Genomic DNA, 18,991 nt, shown 5'->3' with positions numbered 1-18,991 from the left:
TTGGAGTGAGCATAATCTGCTAGCTGAAATAACAAATTTGAGGACAGAAATCTCCCTACTACTGAGAAGTTGCTGACACGGGAACCACATAAGCTCTGTGACTTTTTCCTTTGCATTCACTGGTCAAGCCTAGTAACCTAAAATTTACGGAGTCAATCAAAGACAAATGCTAATCTAGTCAGAGGTCTATGAAAGGACCAAAAATAATCGGAGTTCTTCTTAGACAATGGAAATGGAAGCAGAGCTACCAATCTGGTTTATTGCAACATATCCCTAAAACTCATTCCCTTATATTCATAACTAATGTATAGCCACAAGTACAATCAGGAAAAGATGAAACTGACTGATGTCAGCAAGGGAAGGATTTTAAAGAACTATCCCAATTAATTATCATATAAACAGTAACTCTATCATTAAAATGGAAGCCCTTTTTGTAAGTATCAGTCGTGAGAAATTCAGGACTCCTGGACAATGGACCAATATGATTAAGCAGAAGCTGTTTATTGTTTACATGATACACTTATACACTCTAACTCTCTGCACACACTAGTCACACGTTTCTTATTGGTGCTTTTGTCCTGTCCACGCATTCTGCGTGCACCTCTCAAAATATGTGTCCAGTCACTTTGCTGCCCCCCATTATCGAGTTTTTGTGGTCTTGGAATTTGGTTTCTCAGTTTCTTCTTTCTTATTTTAGCACAGCCTATTGTCTTAGTAACCTTGATGAATTCCAGAGGGGCCTGAGAAAATTGTGATAAGAACAGTTCCAAGCTGGACGGCTGGTGCACCCTGTAGTCTGAGTGGTTGAGATACATTGCTACAGTTCCCCCTTCTTCTTCTTGCACCAGCCAGACCCTTTCCACCATATTTTCTACCAAGCAGCTCACCAATTTCATGATGCATGGAATAACACAAAGCAATATAATAATGACTACTAGTAATAACAAAGTTTCCTTTATGACATCTTTCAACCATCACATTATTCTCCACCCCTCAAACCATTCATCCAAACCCCAGTCATTCGCAGTCAATTTCTTCATGTTATCTTGTCATTGTTTGAGTTTCCTGTGAATGGATGCAGAATGGTCAGAAGTTCATACAACACATTCCTTCAAACTCCTCACACTCGTGCTTATGTGCTAACAACAAAAAACCTAGAGCAGCTCTATTTTGTAGTGTGCCATGTCTAATAGTATCTACGTCAGTGAGCATCTGATTTAAAATAGCTGAAGTCACATTTAGTTGTTTGACTGTCCAGCATCCCAACTTATTAAGCACAGCCAAAGCTTGATCAGCAGCAACACCTGGAGTAAGGAATGATGCTATTATTCATGCTGGAGTTCCCCAAAACTCTACATGATTGTCACAATCAGGTCTTAAACTTGTGATTGCTCTTTCAGTTCTCTTGCTCTGTCCCACTCTCCAAATAGTCTGATTCAGCATTAGGCGCATACTAGCAGCAAACATGCTTAGTTTTCCTAAGTAACAAGGACCACCAAACTAACTATGCGGCATTGTGGGCCATGCCCTATCCCCACAGATTAAAAAGACACCTGGTCAAAGCTTTCTTACAGTCGCATTTGCACCAGCACTTCCAGTATAAGACCAATTGTGGCAATATTTGGTCACATTCTGATACCATGGAGAACTGGTATTAAAGATTACTATTATTTTTGGGTCATGGGACTAGGACATTGCTCATATAAGTTGATTTTGGGTTTAAAAAGTAATTTAAAAATAATTTCCAGGTACTGATCCTAACAAATCTAATTCTTGGACTCTAGTCTGCTTTCATTCTGTGACTGGGTTATTATACCTGCTTGGAAGCCCTTGCCGTTTGGCTTAATCCCCAACCTTTACCATATGTCCAATTTTGTACCACTGCTGGCTATGTAACACCAGTGATCCTTTGTGCTTGGTTTATTTGCTTCCACATATGGTTTTCCTCCAACTCCTACTCATTTTGCAAAACCAGTAAAGTTGCTTATCGGGATACCAATTAAATGTGCAGAAAGGATCTCCTGGCATGGCTAAGGATAAACAAAAGAAATCCATCCTAGTAGCACTGGCCCAAGTAAGTCACATGCCATCCCGGTGGGTTAATGTCTTCTGCACTACAGATGTTGCCACATATCACAAGTAACACAGAGAAACATCCAAAAACCTGCACATCTACTCTAAGACTATTCTTCATCCTTAATATTGGCAAAGAACCTTTCCCCTATGAGATTAGGGATAAAATCCAAACTGATGGTGCCTCTTGCTCTTTGTCATCTTTTCCTATTCTGTCTCCTTTGGTTCTTCTCCTCCCACCTTTGCTTCGTTTGTTCTCACTGCTCAGGTCTAACTCCCCAAGTCCCAGGAATAAATATTCTTTTTCCTCATTCAATGGCCTTGATCTTATTCTCTCTCTCCTTTTTTTTGAGCTTCCAAAGTTTGTTATGATACCACTGAATAGCCCATCCCAATTGCTCCCAAGACTCAAACAAATTCAGTGCTTCTTGACAGGTTTCAGGGGAATTAACCGTTAGTCCTGTCATTTGGGATAACACCACCCAGGTATTAAATTTTTGGGAGTGCTGATGTCTGCACTCTATCCACCTGGGGAAGCTCCTTCCTTTAAACTCACACCACCTATCTGATCTACACCCCACATATTCTAATCTCACCCAAGGATAACCAAAGCGTTCACAATTCTGAGGGCAATTGATGTTTTCAGGTAGCGCTGGTTGTTGGTTCATTGTTGATATTAGGGATCAGAGTGTCCTTCTCAAGCCAGGGATGAACCTGTTTCACTAGTATCCATTAGAGCTTTTTGTCTGTAATGATACAGACATAACCCCTTCCCCACACCAGTAAATCTGCAGGTCCTTCCCATAACCCTGTCAGAGGATTTTTAGAACAAACTTTTCGTTGGTGCTGTACCAATTCAGAATCTTGCTGCAAGCCAGAGGAATGTGTTATTACTGGTGGTTCACTATGACTACCTACTTACCATAGATGATTCATAACACAGACTGCTTTCAGCACTCTATCCTGTGGGCTCAGCCCATTGTCCCCAGTTTTTTGTTTATCCACCAGTCCTTTCAGTACATGATGTGTCCTTTCAATGATAGCTCATCCTGTGGAGTTCCCTGGAATACCTGTGCTATGCTCTACCCTGCAACCACCTGGGTCTGTTGGGCTATATATCTGTTTTAATTTTCTGAGGCAAACTCATGATGGCCAGCAGCCTTCCAAGTGTTAAATGACAAAATGAGACCCTTCACTTGTCATAGGAGTGGCCCAAACCATGGCAGAAAAGGTGTCTATGGTTACACAAATGTGTTTAAAATGACCAAAAAAGGCACAGATATTTATATCCATTTGCAAGGGCTCTAGGCCATGAGGGTTGACTCCAGGACGCAATCTGGCATCATGAACAGGCATCCTGCAGCAATATTCCCAAATATTTGGGTAAAACGTTTGCACTTTGGTGAAAAAACTCATGAGCCCTTCTGGCTTGGCCAAACTTATTGATATTAAGAGAAGCAGAGGCCCAAAGTGGTGCCACTAATTGGTCAGCCTTCTCGTTTCCTAAGGCCAGGCCTTCTGTCAATACAGAGTGACTCTGTATATACATAATAAAATAATCCTGTTTGCGAGAATTAAGTAAATGCCATAGTTGCAAAAAGATTTGCCACCGCTGCCGGTTTTGAATTTCCTTGAGCAATGTTTTCTCCATGCAATCAACAATACCTACTACACAGAGAGAATCAGAAACAATGTTAATGGGATCATTGGGCCATTTTTCAAACACTATAATAACAGCAAATAACTAGAGATGCTGTAAAGATTCTCCTGGTCCCTCAAGGATTTCACTGAGCCATTTGCCTCTGTCCTGCCAAGTAAGACCTGCTTTAAAAGTTTTTCAACTGGTATCAGTAAAAACTGTGAGGCCTTCTACAGGTTGTTTTGATAGCCAAGGAAGTTCTTCCACCTGTTGATGCAAAGAAAAAAGCTTATGAGGGGCAAAAGGAGTGCTAATAATATCTGGAAAGTTTAACAATGCCTATTGTAAGGTGTCTGAATTCTAAAATGACCATTGTAAAAAGTCTTTTGCTAGTGGAAGAATATTTTAGGGTTCCATTCCTGCATTTTCCAGTGTCTGCTTTTGTTCCTTGATCACGATTTTGGCTATAGCTTCCATTTTTGTGGTCAAGGATTCATTCAAATTACATGGTAAAAACAGCCATTCTAGGATATTTAGTGTCTGATTAGCCTGGCTATCCCACTGCAGTAGGATACCCATCATGTGCTTTTCTCTATTCAGCACGCCCACAGACAATGGTAAATTAGGGGACCAACAATCTGCAAAGGAATTGCCCAGTTTAATGGCAATTTGAGTCAAAGTCTTCTGTTGTTTTTCAGTTAGTTCATGCAGCAAATTGGTCTGATCTCTCCCTTTCAATAATGGCATTAGGGGCTCACGGTCTTAATTAGTAATGCCACAGGTGCTACAAACCCACTGTATGTCCCCAGTTAACTTTTTGGGGATCATCCATGAAGGTCCGGATTTCTGTACAAATAGTTAATTTTTGAGGCTGAATTTGGGCTTCAGTGATAAGCATACCAAAATATTTCCATAGGGCTTGTTGTTGCACTTTTTCCAGGGCAATCTGAAGGCCTGCCTTCTGCAATTGTTGTAAGGCAGGTAGCAGGGTTGCTGTATCCAGGCATTCTCCTGCTATAATAATATTAGACATGTAATATAGGTAAGATATAATATAGGTAAGATACTGTGAGTACTGTTTTCTCAGTGGGGCTAGTGCCCAGGCAACAAACATACAGTTGGCACATCATGGGAGAATTTCACATCCCTTGTGGCAATACAACCCACCGATACCTTTTTGCTGCCTCTGCTTTGTTAATGGATGACACTGACAAGGCAAACTTCTCACCGCCATTCTCATGCAGAGAGATTGTGAAAAAGCAATCTTTTAAATCAATAATCAACAACTGCCAATTGACAGGTAACTTTGATGGCGAAGGAAGGTGAGGCTGCAAGGGTCCAATATCCTGCATTACAGCATTAATCGCTCAAAGGTCATGTAATAACCTCAATTTTCCTGATTTTTTAGGAATTGTAGAAATGGGTGTGTTCCAGGGGCTTGGAGAAGGTATGATACGCTCCCTTTCCAACTGCTCATCAACCAGTTCATTAACATGGGCAAGCTTTTCTTTAGACAGCAGCCATTGATCAATTCAGATTGGTGTTGCTGTTAACCATTTTCATTTATGGTTGGCAGCCCCTTAATGACCACTGCTAAAAACCCTCATTGGTGAGAGAGAAACCCCTCTGGCTCAATGCATCTCGTCCCAGCAGCCAGATTGTTGTAGTCATCACATAAGATCTCATCTGAGCCCAAACATGTGCATCCTTATCAACCCATACTGTTAAGAGTGTTTTACTGATTCTAGTCATTTGCATACCTCGCACAACCATAAAAGGTGTCCAGAGGTCATTTTGCAGGCTATGCAAACAAGGGAACAGTGGTGACACCTGAACCTGCGTCCAGAAATGCAGCTTTTCTCGTGAGAGCTCCTCCATCAGGGTGCTGAAAAGTAATGGGTTTAGTTGGTTTTGCTCCTGATAATGGTAACGTAAACATTACCTGAGGGGTTCCTGTTGACCCAAAACCTCCATCCCCTCTATGCATGACCCCGTGTTTCAGAACCTTGGCCTCAAATGGAACTAACTAGTGCCTTTTGGAATATGGATAGGTGGCCTCCAAGTCTGCACCATTATCCCAATATTGCCTAAATAATCTGTATCAATCAGTCTAGGTAAAAAATAAAAGCCTTGTTTTTATGTGGATGATCTTCCTATCAGCAGAGCACTAAGTCCATAGCTCAACAGTCCATTTGCTGTTGATGGTATGACCTCTACATAGGTGTTTGTCAAAGTGATGTCTACTGCTGTCTCCATGTTCACTCCTGCAGATCCTGGTGTTGCTGAGTGGAGAACATCCAGGCAGCCGCCTGGTGCAGGAGCATTTGTGCGCTTTGCGCTTAGTTTTGTGTTTCCCAAGGGGGGCGGTCATTCTCTCCATAAATTTTGATTTAAATTCGCTGGTCCGATGCCCGAACTTGTCACACCTGTTGCAGTTTTTTTTCACTTATGGCTAGTGAAGTAATAGAAGAAATTCTTAGCTCTAGAAACCATTACTAATCAACACAGACTGTTGCTCAGCCAAAACTGTGTAAAATTCCTGAAGCCAGAGCAAGAGAACAGAGACTTCACAGAATTAGGAAGAGTTTATTTTTCTTTCTTTTACATAGCAAAAGGGAGAGTACATTTTAAAATGGGGCACAGAAGAGGGTGATGCAGTGGGAAACTTTGGATAAAAAGGGGGCTGCATCCCCCAACCACCTGAAAGACCCCATGGGAAATGGCCCATGGCATCCCCCTTTATTCCAATAAAGTTATGAGACTCCTCTGTCTCTTTTTGGACAAAAGTCTCTGGCATCAGGGATTAATTTTCCTAAGAAAATGAGCACTGATATGGGATCCTTCTGCCAACCCATGGCAGTGAGTGGGAGCTCAAGGCACCCCTCAGCTAGCTTTGGTGATCAGCTCCCGTTGGTGGCAGCTGGCACTGGGCAATTGGTTGACTACCCAATAGTGTCCACTCGAGACAGATGAGTTGTGGACTAGAGGGTCTAGGAAGAGTCCACAGAGAAGGACCACTAAAAATGTCACCAATCAATGGGATTTTTTGGGGAGTAAACCTGAGAGGGCACCCACAGAAAGTAGCACAGGTAAAGCCTGCAACAGGTCCTGGCAAAAGGGATGAAGATCCAGAGAGATCTCCGAAGAATCCCTTGGGAGAATGCTCAGGTAGTTTGCACCTTTTCCCAGAGGTAATTAAGGACAATCCATGCCCAAGGCACAATAAGGGGAGTTGAGAAGGGGTCTCAGCAACAGGGGACAGATGGTGTTGGTATGTTGGGAAAGGATTGGTTGAAGTGGAATGTGAAGGAATATGGTTATGGCACGTAGCAGCAGAAGGCATTTATCATCAAAATTTGCCAGCTGATTCAGCTGCAGGTTCTTTGTATTGCCAGCTTCCAGGACAGGGAAACAAACAAGTCAGGATGAAGGGGTGTTTATGGCGGGAAGTGGTAGGACAAGGCATGGAAGTGCCTGCGAGTATGGGCTTGGGGCTTGTGGGGAGATGCGGGCCCGGGCTGGGGCAGTGGGGCAGCCAGCGCTCAGTGCCAGGCAGTACCTGACCCCATTGCCCTGACCCGGGCAGGGATGGCAGTGGCCCCTGAGCCTCATGAGGCTGCTAGACGTCCAGCCTCCATGAGGCTGCTGGACACCCCAGCTGCCTGTGGTCTTGCTGGCTGTGCCCACTGGGAGTGCCAAACAGGGGCTGCGTTTGGACATTGTGACAGCATGGGGACTGGCTCTAGTTCGTGGTGTATGGCAAAGAGGGTGAGCACAAAGAGGAGGAGCAAAGAATATCTGGGAAATGCAAATTATACATGGTAGGATTAGGATTTTCTTTTAAGGATTTTATTTGGGTCACTGGAGAAACAAATGATTTTGAGCTGTGCAAGAGAGAATGAGCACACACAGGCAGTAGCCGGTGGGGGGCTGAAGAAAGGGCAGAATAAAGTTCCTGGATGAACTGGTTAGAAAGATACAGCAAGTGTATGTAAGAAGGGCTGAGGAAAAGGTGAAGGTAAAGGTGATGGCAGTGTTCTTACTGCTGCAGTGGGGAAAACTGCAGGGCCCAAGGGGGCCCCCAGGACAGAAGGGACGAGTTTGGCCACAAGGAGGGGGCAGAGGCATTACCTCCTCAGCAGGGGAGAGCCCACCCAAGAGCATCTTGGAAGGAATCAGTGTATTGTCTGCAAGAACTGAAAGCAAGATTGCCCGTAGAAACAACTACATCCTCAGGAGGATCAAGCCCAGCTATGAATGGAGATGGATTGTTAGGGGTGTCAGGGGTTCCCATTATACCAGGGACCCACCACACTGGAGCCCTTGATAACATTTAGGGTGGGTCTGGAATGGGGGGAGATGCTTTTGTGATAGACACAGGGGCCTCTCAATCCACTTTGAATTTTATGCCTTAAAGGGAAAAACTTGTCAAGAAGTTCTTTAATTCTTCAGGGGGTAAGTGGAAAGTGGAAGTTTCTTTCAGCCATGATTAGTACATCTGGGGGTTAGATTTGAAATGCATGAATTTCTGTTTGTTCCTATTTGTAATTATAAGTTACTGGGAAGGGATTTGCTGGCTACATTGGGAATGCAAAATAATTCTGTAAAAAGTGATAAAGAAACTAACCCTATTGTACCTTAGTGTCAAATGTCTGAGAGAGCCTATGCTGCAGTAAACCCCTAAGCGTGGGCAGTCCCAGGGAAATCTGGAAAATTAGCTATGGGGCCTCTCCAAACTACTTGAAGCAACCAGGATAAGTGGTGTCTAAAAAGCAATACCCTCTTTCCAAGGCAGGAAAAGAAGGGGTTGCAGCCTATATTACTGAGTCCCTGTTAAAAGCAGGTCTTTTGGAGCCATACATGTCTCCCTATAATACTCCTGTCCTGCCAGTTAAGAAACTGCATGAGTGGACACCAGAAGGAATGCAGAATTTTAAAGCATTAGGGAAAAAAAATAAAAAAAGCAGATAAACTGAAGCTTGTGCCATAGCCCTTCTGGACAGGGAAAAAGAATTTGAATTCTATGTGGATGTCAACAGGACCATACTAAAATAATTTTACTGTGGGAACACTGGATTACACGGCAGCCTGTTGCCTACTTTTCTAAGGTGTTAAATCCAGAGACCAGGAGGCTGGCCTCATTGCAGAATTGTGCAGTTGTGGCTTTAGTAGTAACCGAAGCCTGAAAACTGATGCAAGAGAATGTTTTATGAGACTTAAGAAAGTCTCACATCAAATAAAGTTTTGTGAAGTGACAAAGCCTCTGAGTGGATGGACAGGGCTTGGTTATTACACTCTAAAATTTATTTAATGGAACAAAAAGATTTAGGATTTAGAACTGGGGAAGGGTTTAACCCAGTCTCCTGTTAAACAAAGACTTTGAACAGTCCTGGAGAGGGGGGGCTGGGAAGAAACCCATGACTGCATTCAAGTGACAGATCTCCAGACCTGGGTTATGGAAAATTTAGGAGACCCCCCCTGGCTTAAGGGAGGGAATGTGTTCACTAATGAGCCTTCAAAGGTAGTAGAAGGGAAGCGAGTTACAGGAGATGCTATTATTAAGGGAAGGGAATTAGAAGGAAGGATGTTGCTGCCCACATGGTCAGCTCAGACTGCGGAGTTGTATGTGCTTCTAAGAGCCTGTGAATTAACACTCATATTGATTCTAAGCATGCATGTGGAGTGGTACACATGTTTAGAAAACTGTCAGAGGAAAGAGATTTATTAATCTGCAGGGGAAAAACCATTAGCACATGAGAGCTTAATTACTCCTCTCTTGCAGGTAGTGAATTTACCAAAAAGGGGGGCAATGATGTACATTAGGGGACATCAGGCAAGGTACTCGGAGGAGGCAACAGGCAATTGACTGTCAGATGAAGAAGCTCAGAAAGGAATACTTTTGCCAGGACTCTCAAAGACCCTCCCTTTGCTCCCAGTGACTTAATCACTGCCAAAGAAACTGTCTTTTCCACCAGAGGAGCTGGAGATAAATAAAAATAGTGAGGCAGAGAGAAAAAGACAGAGAGAATTAGTTTACAAGGGATGGCAAACAATGGAGAACAGAAGCTCTGGCCCTAGAAGTATTAGAACAACTCCACTAAAGGAATCATTGGAGTTCTCGAGGATTGGCAGAAGCCTTCCTCAAGATGTATTTTGCTGTGGGTCTTTTTAGTCTGGCAAACACAGCTGTTGAAGTTTGCTTGATTTGTGCTTAAGCCAATAACATGGTTACAAAGAAAGCTGCCAGGGAAGGGAGGCCTTGGGCTGCATGTTCTTTCTAAAAATGTCAATTGGATTTTACTGAGATGTCCCAAGTGGGAAGGCTTAAATATCTTCTAGTAATAGTATATCAGCTAACAAGGTGGCCAGAAGCATTCCCAACTGCTTCAGCAGCTACAGCATAACATCATTAAGGTATTTTTGGAACAAATTATTCCAAGATACAGAACTGTAGAAGCAACAGACTTAGGGGAACTCATTTTACAGGAAAGATCCTGCAAGGGGTTATGGCTTCTTTAGAAAAACAGTGGATCCTCCATACCCCCTGGCACCCCCAGAGTTTGTGTCAGGTAGAAAAAAATGAAGAGTGAAATAAAGAAACACCTTTTGAAGCTGGTAATAGCCACCAAGATGCCATGGGTAGGTAGGGCTTTTGCCATTGGCTTTGGCAAGAATAAAGGCCAGACCCAGAAGAGAATCAGTTATCTTCTTTTGAATTACTGTTTGGAATTCCTCACCCTGGTAATTCTCAACCTAGTGGGATGTAGAGATAAGTGATGCTAATTTAAAACAATATGCAGCCAGGATACTGTCTCTTGTGAAATCCCTTCAACAGGAAGCTCAGCTGGCACAGCCCCTGCCTTTGGACTTTGGCTGTTCATAACATCCAACCACAGAAACAGCTGTCAAGACAGCTGAACACAGATGGAGCCATCACACTCTAAGGTCAAGGTCTCTAAGGTCTCTAAGGGCCCAGAGATTTGGACATCTAAACTGGAAAAGAAGGACAGCAGGCTCTGACTGACAGACCACTCCACAGGAGTGATCTGGAGCAGCAGCCAGTGCGCAGACATCAGGGCAAGCCACGTGTACTTACCCACAGACTGTCTGCTGAAATAATCTGTATGGGCATCCCTCCTTTAGAATCTCCACTCACTGGGGGGCTACTACTTGCTGTCATTGTTTTCTTTATCTTAGGTGGCTCCTGTGCATTCACTGGCCACAGGTGGTGCAGAAGACAAGATGAGACATTGTGAACTCACACTACATTTACTCATCAAAGAGTAATTATGACTGAGTTCTTTCTCTGAGGCACTGCAGTGCTGGAATTCACATGAAGAAGAGGAAAAAGCACAAGCACCATCAGTTTTACTCAGTAACTGGCAATAGCCATGGTCTGGTTGAAGACTGAACCAGCAGCTTTCTTCAGCAGTGCAGAGGGGTTGGGCTGACTGGGGACAGGGACCAGCCCATCTGCTGCCAGGAAACTGTTGGAGACTGGGCATGATCCCATGTAACTCACAAATAACCCTGGCATTTCCAGACTGCAGATGAATTAGACACAAGGTAGGCGTTAACTGCAAACATACTGAGTAATATGTATGTACAATTTATTTAAAATACTTTTTAACATATAAAACCCCCTCACTATTTATACAGTCTAAGTCCTAGCAACATATACAAATACTGAGCAACTACAATACATGCTGAGGTAAGAACATACATTCTGGGAGAATACTCAAGCCAAACAAGATTGAAATACGTTTGATATACACGACTTCACATATAAGAGACCCATGAAATGTACCTTTGCGTTATTATACACAGGGAAATTCTAGTCTTAGTGTGCCATGCAATTTAAACCCAACTGTTACATATTAAAATGTATCTTAGCCCTAGCAGATAACATGTTCAAAGTCTGAAGCAGGAGCAAAGCCTGGGACCAAATTCCTTCCAAAAAGGGGCTTAAATGTTAAAAACATCGATTTCTTTAACAGCTTATGCTCCTCAGATAATGAAACTGCATTATATTGGCTTAAAAAATAACCCACTGTAGAGAAACTGCATAATTCTTACACCACCTTAGCCTTCAGCTATCCACAGTTCTACCATTCTTGGTCTGCAGTAAAAATCAAATCCAGGTGTGTAGAATCTATTTTAGATGCTGAACAGGCCACAAGTGATTGTTGACTCCAGAGTTTATATACAGCCCCTCTACAAACAGATTTTCAGGGGTAAGTGAGGAAACTTTACTGGTGATAAAGCATGGTGGCAGCCCCTTGAACAGCATTGCAGCTTCCATTCAGACGTTGTCCACAGCATTTAAGGACCTGGGCAGTAAACAAGGCTTTGAATTTCATCACAAACAAACAGTAACACCTGAAGTCCATAAAACTGGACTTCCTGCTGTGTAGGGAGGGGGTCCACATGTATGGGTTGATTCAGCATCCTTCCAATTGTGCTGTTAGAATAAAAATTTTTATAGTGGGGTGTTCACCTACTTAGGTGAGAAAGCTGTGGGGTTTTCCTTTAACAAGATAAAAAATGGCAAATACGCCATTTAGACTGTTTTTATCTTGTGATTACCTAGCTAAAATGAGTCTACATTACCCCAGTAAATGACTGACTACAATGTTTTCAGAGTACGGAACACTGGAACATTCAAAGGATACAAATTCCAATAAATAAGTTTGAAATGGACACTCTTTGGAATAGTACACATTCATTTGCAAAGGTTTTGGAATCTTTCATGTTTCTAATAAGAATGATCATAAAAAAAATTGGCATTTGTGCTAAAACATACCATATGTGCTAAAACATACCATATGTGCTAAATGCACGTCTAACACAAACTGTGCACCATTAGAATATTTGTGTGCTTCCTTACGCACTCACAGAAGTATGTACAGATCTTTTGTTTTTAAGCTCACACCTGAACACAGAATAATGGACACTCCGGGGGAGGACAGGGCAGGGCCTTTCTCAGTTCAAGTCACCTCCAAGACCTGAATGCTTCTTGCACTGACCATCAGGGAAGTCTGACTTGGAGGCAGATGATATTCAAGTGGCCCTCACAAGCACAAGGGAAAAAAGGAAAAGCAGTTCCCAGTTAGTTTGCTTTCTCAGTCTGGGCTTCCTGGATCCCTAGGAAGAAATATGACTGAGAGGCTTAAGGTGAAGAGGCAGAAAAGAGATTATACAAGAAAGCAGCCTCTAGGTTTGGAAGGCTAACCTAACCAAAAAAGCAGGAACGTTCTGAGGAACACACAGCTAGCTGAAAATTGCCAATTCTGTTAACAAAAGCTGAAATAATGTAATTCAGAATCAAAACTATTTTATGCCATGAAGCTAAAGGGATTTTTGCCATCAGTCCTGATAGCAGCTTGTTAAGTCAAAAGTTGGACAGACATTTTACAATGAAAAGAGGAATTTTAGAAGCTGTAGTGCTTGCACAGAAACTAAGAGCTTTGGGTACTGAGGTGGGCTTTCCCCACCCCCGAAATAGTACCATTAGGAAGAAATAACTGGCTTTTGCACTTAAACTGTTTCCCCTAATTTATCACTCACATCTATGAATTACTGGAGCTAATCATGAAGAGTTCTTCTCTCATGTCTGACAGACAATTGTACAGCAGTAATTAAAAAGTCCACTGTTTTGCAGAAGACAAGCTGTTAATTTTCCATACAGCTTCAGGAAAAGCAGAATTAGAGCTTTCCCTGACCTCCCATACCAAGTCTTTTGGTTCAGAGTTGTATTATTTAAGACTAACAATACCAAAACAATGGAATTAAAAAAGTGAAATTGTGAGCTTTATGGAACTGGCTTTTAGAAACAAGCCATCATTCTACCTTACTCATGAGCTAACTTTGTTCATCCTTACTCACAGCGGGATGGGCTACGCTCTGCGGTACCTGGTACACGAGTTGGTTGGCATTGCCCAGCCCAGGCTGCCCCTTTGGTATATCGTACAGTGCCTGTGCTGAGGATGCACTGTCTGTCCTGGATAGCAGTTTACTGCACATTCCAACCAGTGGAGGAGCTTGATTCCCTGCAGCTTTGAAGGTGGAAATGGAAGGAGCCCCAAGAGGGGTGCTGGGATGGCTGGACATGTCCATGATTATTGGAGTCGCATACTCAGGTCCGCTTACGGGCAGTGGCTCAGCATAGGCGTGGTAAACTTCTTGGATAGGGGAATTGTAAGGGTCCAAGTCAGCGTAACTGGCTTCTTTTCCTTCCTCTGGTTTGAAGGTTGATCTCTGGTGAAGCGTGCCCACAATTCCCCCTACCAGAGGCTGAGCATATTCTGTGTTGCAAGTCCCAACAAAACAGAACATAAATACACTCACTGGGTTGTTTTACCGTGGCATCACATTAAATACAGCTTGTCAATAGTCTGCCAGAGATCACTATCCTACATCAAACCAGTGGTCCATCTCTGTCCACCAATGCCAATCGCTTTGGAAAAGGATTCCTTTCCACCCAATAGGTAAAGCCATTGAGGTAGCCAAAACCAAAACATCCCCACTTCTCAGGTTTATACTTCTTCCCAAGTGAGCTGCAACTTCCCATGCTGCAAATCTGCCTGAAAATGAAGCTGACTGAAATATTCTTCTATTAACATTAGATTTAAATAAAATTGTTCTGCCTGGATCTTGATAAAAAGTGGTCCTTGCAGTGGAGAGTTTGCCCTTTGAGGGGAAGCCTGCATGTAGTCTGAGATATTTTAGCTCAACAGATAATCTGAGTTACAAAAGCTGGAGGTGAAAAGCCTGACTAGCTGGGTAAAAACAGACAAGCAGCCAAACAAGAAAGCTAATTCTGCCTGCAGTGAAGCTGTAGTTCCTGTACATCTGCCCAATTCTGCCATCAGCAGGTAAACACAGAACCAAAGGCACAGTCAATCATCCTCCTCCTATGCCTGGCTCACCAGGGAAAGGGCATGTGGAACTATCCATAAACTCTCCTTTTCCACATCCCAAGTTTGATTTAACCCATACAGTGAAGGTAGAGAATCAAGTGCCATATTTCAAATTTGTGCATGAAAATATTGTGATGAAATTATTTCCAGTGCATGAAAATATAACCAAAAGAATTCTTTCCCCCTTTATGAGGTTTAAAAACAAGTAAGGAACCTTTCAGTTACTGCATTTACTTGGGCAAGTGTCTATCTATAGCACATGAAATGAGAGAACAGACATGAAAAAGCCTGAATTTTAAGAGATATGCTTACCCACAGAATGACTCATTTCTCATCTGTTCCCCTCCAAAACGAGGAAATAACTAAATGCAGCCAGATTCCTGACATTTTTGGCATGTCATTCACATACATACATATATATATATAAAACATGGCCCACCTGCAGACTCTGTTTGCAACATTGTTGGGACTTCTCTTGGTCTCAGGTGACTGATTTCACTGCTGCTGTAGCATACAGGAGTTTCTTCATGTTCTGCTGATTTGATCGGGAAAAACTGCTTCATCCCCTTCCACCATCCTTCATATGAATTTAAAAAAAAGCAAAAAAAACCCACCCAAGATTGCATATATACTGTGTTTTAAGCTACTAAAATACTTTTCAGCACAGCTTGTATTTTGTTGAAACAGGTAAATAACTCAATTATCACTATATTGAGTAATACCCTAAGACATCAGAGCTGTGAGTTATCAGAAAGATATGTGGCAAATGAAAGTGATTAAAAGGTTCCTTGTTTAAAGCATAAGACGTACTTAAGACTGCCAGTGAGCAGACACATGGGTGTGCAAGTTTTCAACAGAGCCCAGGGAAGTAAAGCACAGTCACACAGCAGTACCAACCCAACTGCTGCAGCTGCCCTTTGCATGTGGGGCACAGGTGGTTTCAGGACCATTGCAAAGAACTGTCTGGTGCAATTGTCTGATCTTAAGTTTATGAGGCACAAGACAGCTGGATGGAAGATATACCTAAATCCCACATGCTTACTAGGGCAATGAAAACAAAATTTTTGACCCAACTTCTACGCTAAGATGAAAGACGGTTATCAAATATATAGAGACATTCTTTAAAAAATTTCTCCTTGTGTTGTATAATTAAAAGGTTTTCTACTTTGTTCACAAAAACCCTGAAGGGGTCAGATCTAACAGGAGACATGACATTTACTATTTCTGAAAAAAAGGAAATCAAAGAAAGAAGCAGTACAATTAAGTTGGTCCACAAAAGAAATTCAGTTTGCTCTGCCTCCCTCAGTTAGCATCAGAGAAGCTTCTGCTAGTGGAAACTGTAACTGCAATCTGAAATAAACATTGAACCAGTGAGCATATGGTTTGATAAAACCATTTTGTTACCTGCACGATCCCAGTAAGATAGATCATATGTGTCCTCAGTTTTTTTCTTGCTGTAAGGGAAAAAAAAAAAGGAAAAAAGTGTTATTTTAACTAGTCTGCTTATCAAAAGATGCATTAAGTAATGCTCAGCAACTATCACCTTGGCTGTAACTGGTCCTCAAATTTAATGTATTAGCACCAGTAACCTGGCTTCCCATCACCAGTCTGCTGCTACCAGAAAAACCAGTTTTCAGTCAAAGCACTTCCAATGAAAGCAGTTACAAAAAGCTGGTTTGTCCTTGCTAGTCAAGTGATGTTTTTCTCAGAAAGAATGCAATTCTTTCCACAAGTGCAGACCACAGAGTTTCCACAGCAATACATGCAGCATTTCATTCCTACATACCAGGCTCACAGTCATTTAAAGCACTTTCATCCATCTATTCATTTACCGGTTTCTCCAATGCCACGCACAAACTAAGATAAGAATCAGAGTAGTGAAGATCATCACCAGCACTGGAACCAGAACTGCTGCCAATGCCACATCTGAAAGCCATTAAATTAAGTGGTGTCAGACAGAAAGAGCTTCTCATAAATCAGCTTTTGATTTGAAAATTACCTAAGTAGAGCACACAGTTTTCACGTTTAGTGTCTATCACACCAGATCCCCCAGCTAAGCTACTCTGCTGGATACTTCCACAGCGCAATATTAATTACCATCTGTCTCTTCTATATGCATGCACAGTTGGTAGTGTTTTAGGGTTTTTCATCAAAATCAATCAGTTTGTTTTAAAATATGTTTTTTCTGTTACAATAATGAATTCTATTATTTATGCAGAAAATCCCTTTTCTGTCACCATGTAAGTTCAAACCTCCTTTAAGAAGTAAATTCTACAGTACCTTAACAGTTAAACCCAGTCAGTCAGTGGTGGTTCTGTGTGTGATCCTGCCACCCTGTGTGATCCTGTGTGTCCCCTGCCATCCAAAGGACACTTCAGCAGTGCATACATCTGCAGTGACTTTGTTCCCTTTTCTGACCATTTTCTTTGGTAAACAAAATGATTATGCCAGGTGACATTTTTCAAATTTCATGTCAAAAAAAACTGCTCTAGAGAAGATTTGCTATATCAAAGGTGTTTTGTTCTAAGAAATTATTAAATAAAGCAGTTACACCCGATTCATTCAGAAGGGAAGTCCAAGTTACAACTTTTCCTTCTGACAAAGTTTGTTCACTGATTAAAAGCTGAACACCATTTGAACAAGCTCTAGAAGATGGAACTATTATATATCTATAAAATATATAGTGAATATACATTTATCTTATATATATGTTACTTAGCAGATTGGTTTTGTTTCTTCAGGCAGCATGCAATTGCACATCTTTTATAATTTGTGTATTTAATAACTGGTAAATATTAGAAATAAAATATTGATAATCTGCTTTAATTTGTTAAGCTTTGAGAAAATTTCAGTGCAGAAAGCACATTTAATATATGTCAAAGCACTATAAGGAGTTCCAAACATTTCTACTGTTTAACTATGGATACCTTTGGTTACACTTGGAGTCACTGTAGCGTTTTTTATTTCTGGTGTGAAAGTTGTTTTATCTGTCTGCAGTGAAGTCTTCACTGAATGAAGGAAGTCATCCACAAAGTCAGCATTCTTCTCGTAATTCTTGTTCTGAGGTGTTGGTGGCAAAGTAATTTTAGGAGCACGACCTTCAGGAGAACAGGATTTATAAGGTAAGTTCTTTGAGAGCTAGTTTTCCATATCTCCTTTTCAGAAGAAGACAGCTGGAACAGTTTGCTATAAAGCTTTTGCTCATGTTATACAAGGAGGAAACTACTCACCAGGAATCAATGACATGGAAAGCAAGCGACTGGCATCTTTTGACACACTTATTTTGTAAATTACCTTGTGTACACCTAAATTCAGTATTTTCTTGTTAAGTGTAATAACTTTTGGATAAACTCAGAAATACCAGTTAAAGAAGGATTACACAGCCAAGAAGTACTTCAGACTTACTGAAAACATACCCATGATATAACTCTTAATCTTAGTAATTTCATGTACAACCTTAATAATTTCACTTCTTGTCTTACACAATTGAAGGATTTAGTTGTCTTACCTATACTAAACTGGCATCCTAGTAATTCTACTTTCATTGCAATTTTCTGGTGCCATTTTAAGGGGTTAATCCTAAAAAAACGTGCAATTATAGGTGGAATGAAATTATTGCGAACTTCCTGGTACAATTCAGTATTCCCCTGAAATATCTAGAAAAGAAGGGAAAAAAAGAGAGAAACATTACATTCTACAAATACAATAGTAATTGAATAAGTATTACCAATTTTGATGTTTTATTGAGGAAGAATAAACAGTGAAGGATTCAATACACCCCGGAACAGCGCTGCTGCCTGCACTTGTCAACTCCCTTGGCCCCATTACATTTACAACTAAATAAAACAAAGAAAGGTGTGTGCACATGTATGCACACAGCTACACAGTTCAGAGTAAAGGTACCATGGAATATCATACTGATGCTCCCCAGACACTGCCTGCTGTTACACACATTTATGGCACTAAATTATTCTAACTCCTTCTTTACACTTAGTCTTTAAATATACATGGATAGCAAGGACTTGTCACACTGTGCATGCTGGAATTAAATGGTGCCTTCACACAGCCCAGCAGTTCAGCACAGCCTGTCTGAGGATGGTATTTATTACAAAGTACTGGGAGGCACCCTCAAGTGTGTAACCACACTGTCTTCTCGTGGCTGTTGTCTGCAAGTGCTGAGCCACAACAAAATAGAAGAATTGGGGTTCAGAATGTGAAAGCTCTTCTCAGTCTCACACTAAGCCATGATGTTCTGCAAGAGAAGGGCACAGACTTCGTGTGAAGGATGAGCTCAAGCTGGTCCTTCATTGCCATCCTTGCACACAAAGAACTCATCAAAATGTGACAACACACAATGAGT

General features: G+C 41.7%; 1 protein-coding gene across 3 annotated transcripts in view; it reads right to left on the bottom strand.

Annotated features, from left to right (window-relative positions):
- Window positions 1-480: 480 nt before the first annotated feature.
- The window catches only part of DCBLD2 (discoidin, CUB and LCCL domain containing 2), a 69,305-nt gene continuing 50,794 nt past the window's right edge, over window positions 481-18,991 (bottom strand). Inside the window, exons 10-15 of one of the 3 annotated variants that reach the window (XM_050987639.1) lie at window positions 18,140-18,287; window positions 17,559-17,729; window positions 16,464-16,557; window positions 16,036-16,085; window positions 15,071-15,208; window positions 481-1,065 (exon numbers count right to left, since the gene is read on the bottom strand). In XM_050987639.1, the coding sequence (XP_050843596.1) occupies window positions 1,037-1,065; window positions 15,071-15,208; window positions 16,036-16,085; window positions 16,464-16,557; window positions 17,559-17,729; window positions 18,140-18,287 (630 nt within the window). In that variant the 3' untranslated portion in view covers window positions 481-1,036. Of the gene's footprint in view, window positions 1,066-11,298; window positions 14,017-15,070; window positions 15,209-16,035; window positions 16,086-16,463; window positions 16,558-17,558; window positions 17,730-18,139; window positions 18,288-18,991 lie in introns of those variants that run through there. The other 2 variants (XM_050987638.1, XM_050987637.1) reach the window with 2 other exon arrangements.

The sequence above is a fragment of the Serinus canaria genome, unplaced genomic scaffold (assembly GCF_022539315.1).
Source record: "Serinus canaria isolate serCan28SL12 unplaced genomic scaffold, serCan2020 HiC_scaffold_33, whole genome shotgun sequence".
NCBI lineage: Eukaryota > Metazoa > Chordata > Aves > Passeriformes > Fringillidae > Serinus > Serinus canaria.
The sequence above is the reverse complement of the archived record's forward strand: the minus strand, read 5'-3'. Positions and strand labels throughout refer to the sequence as shown.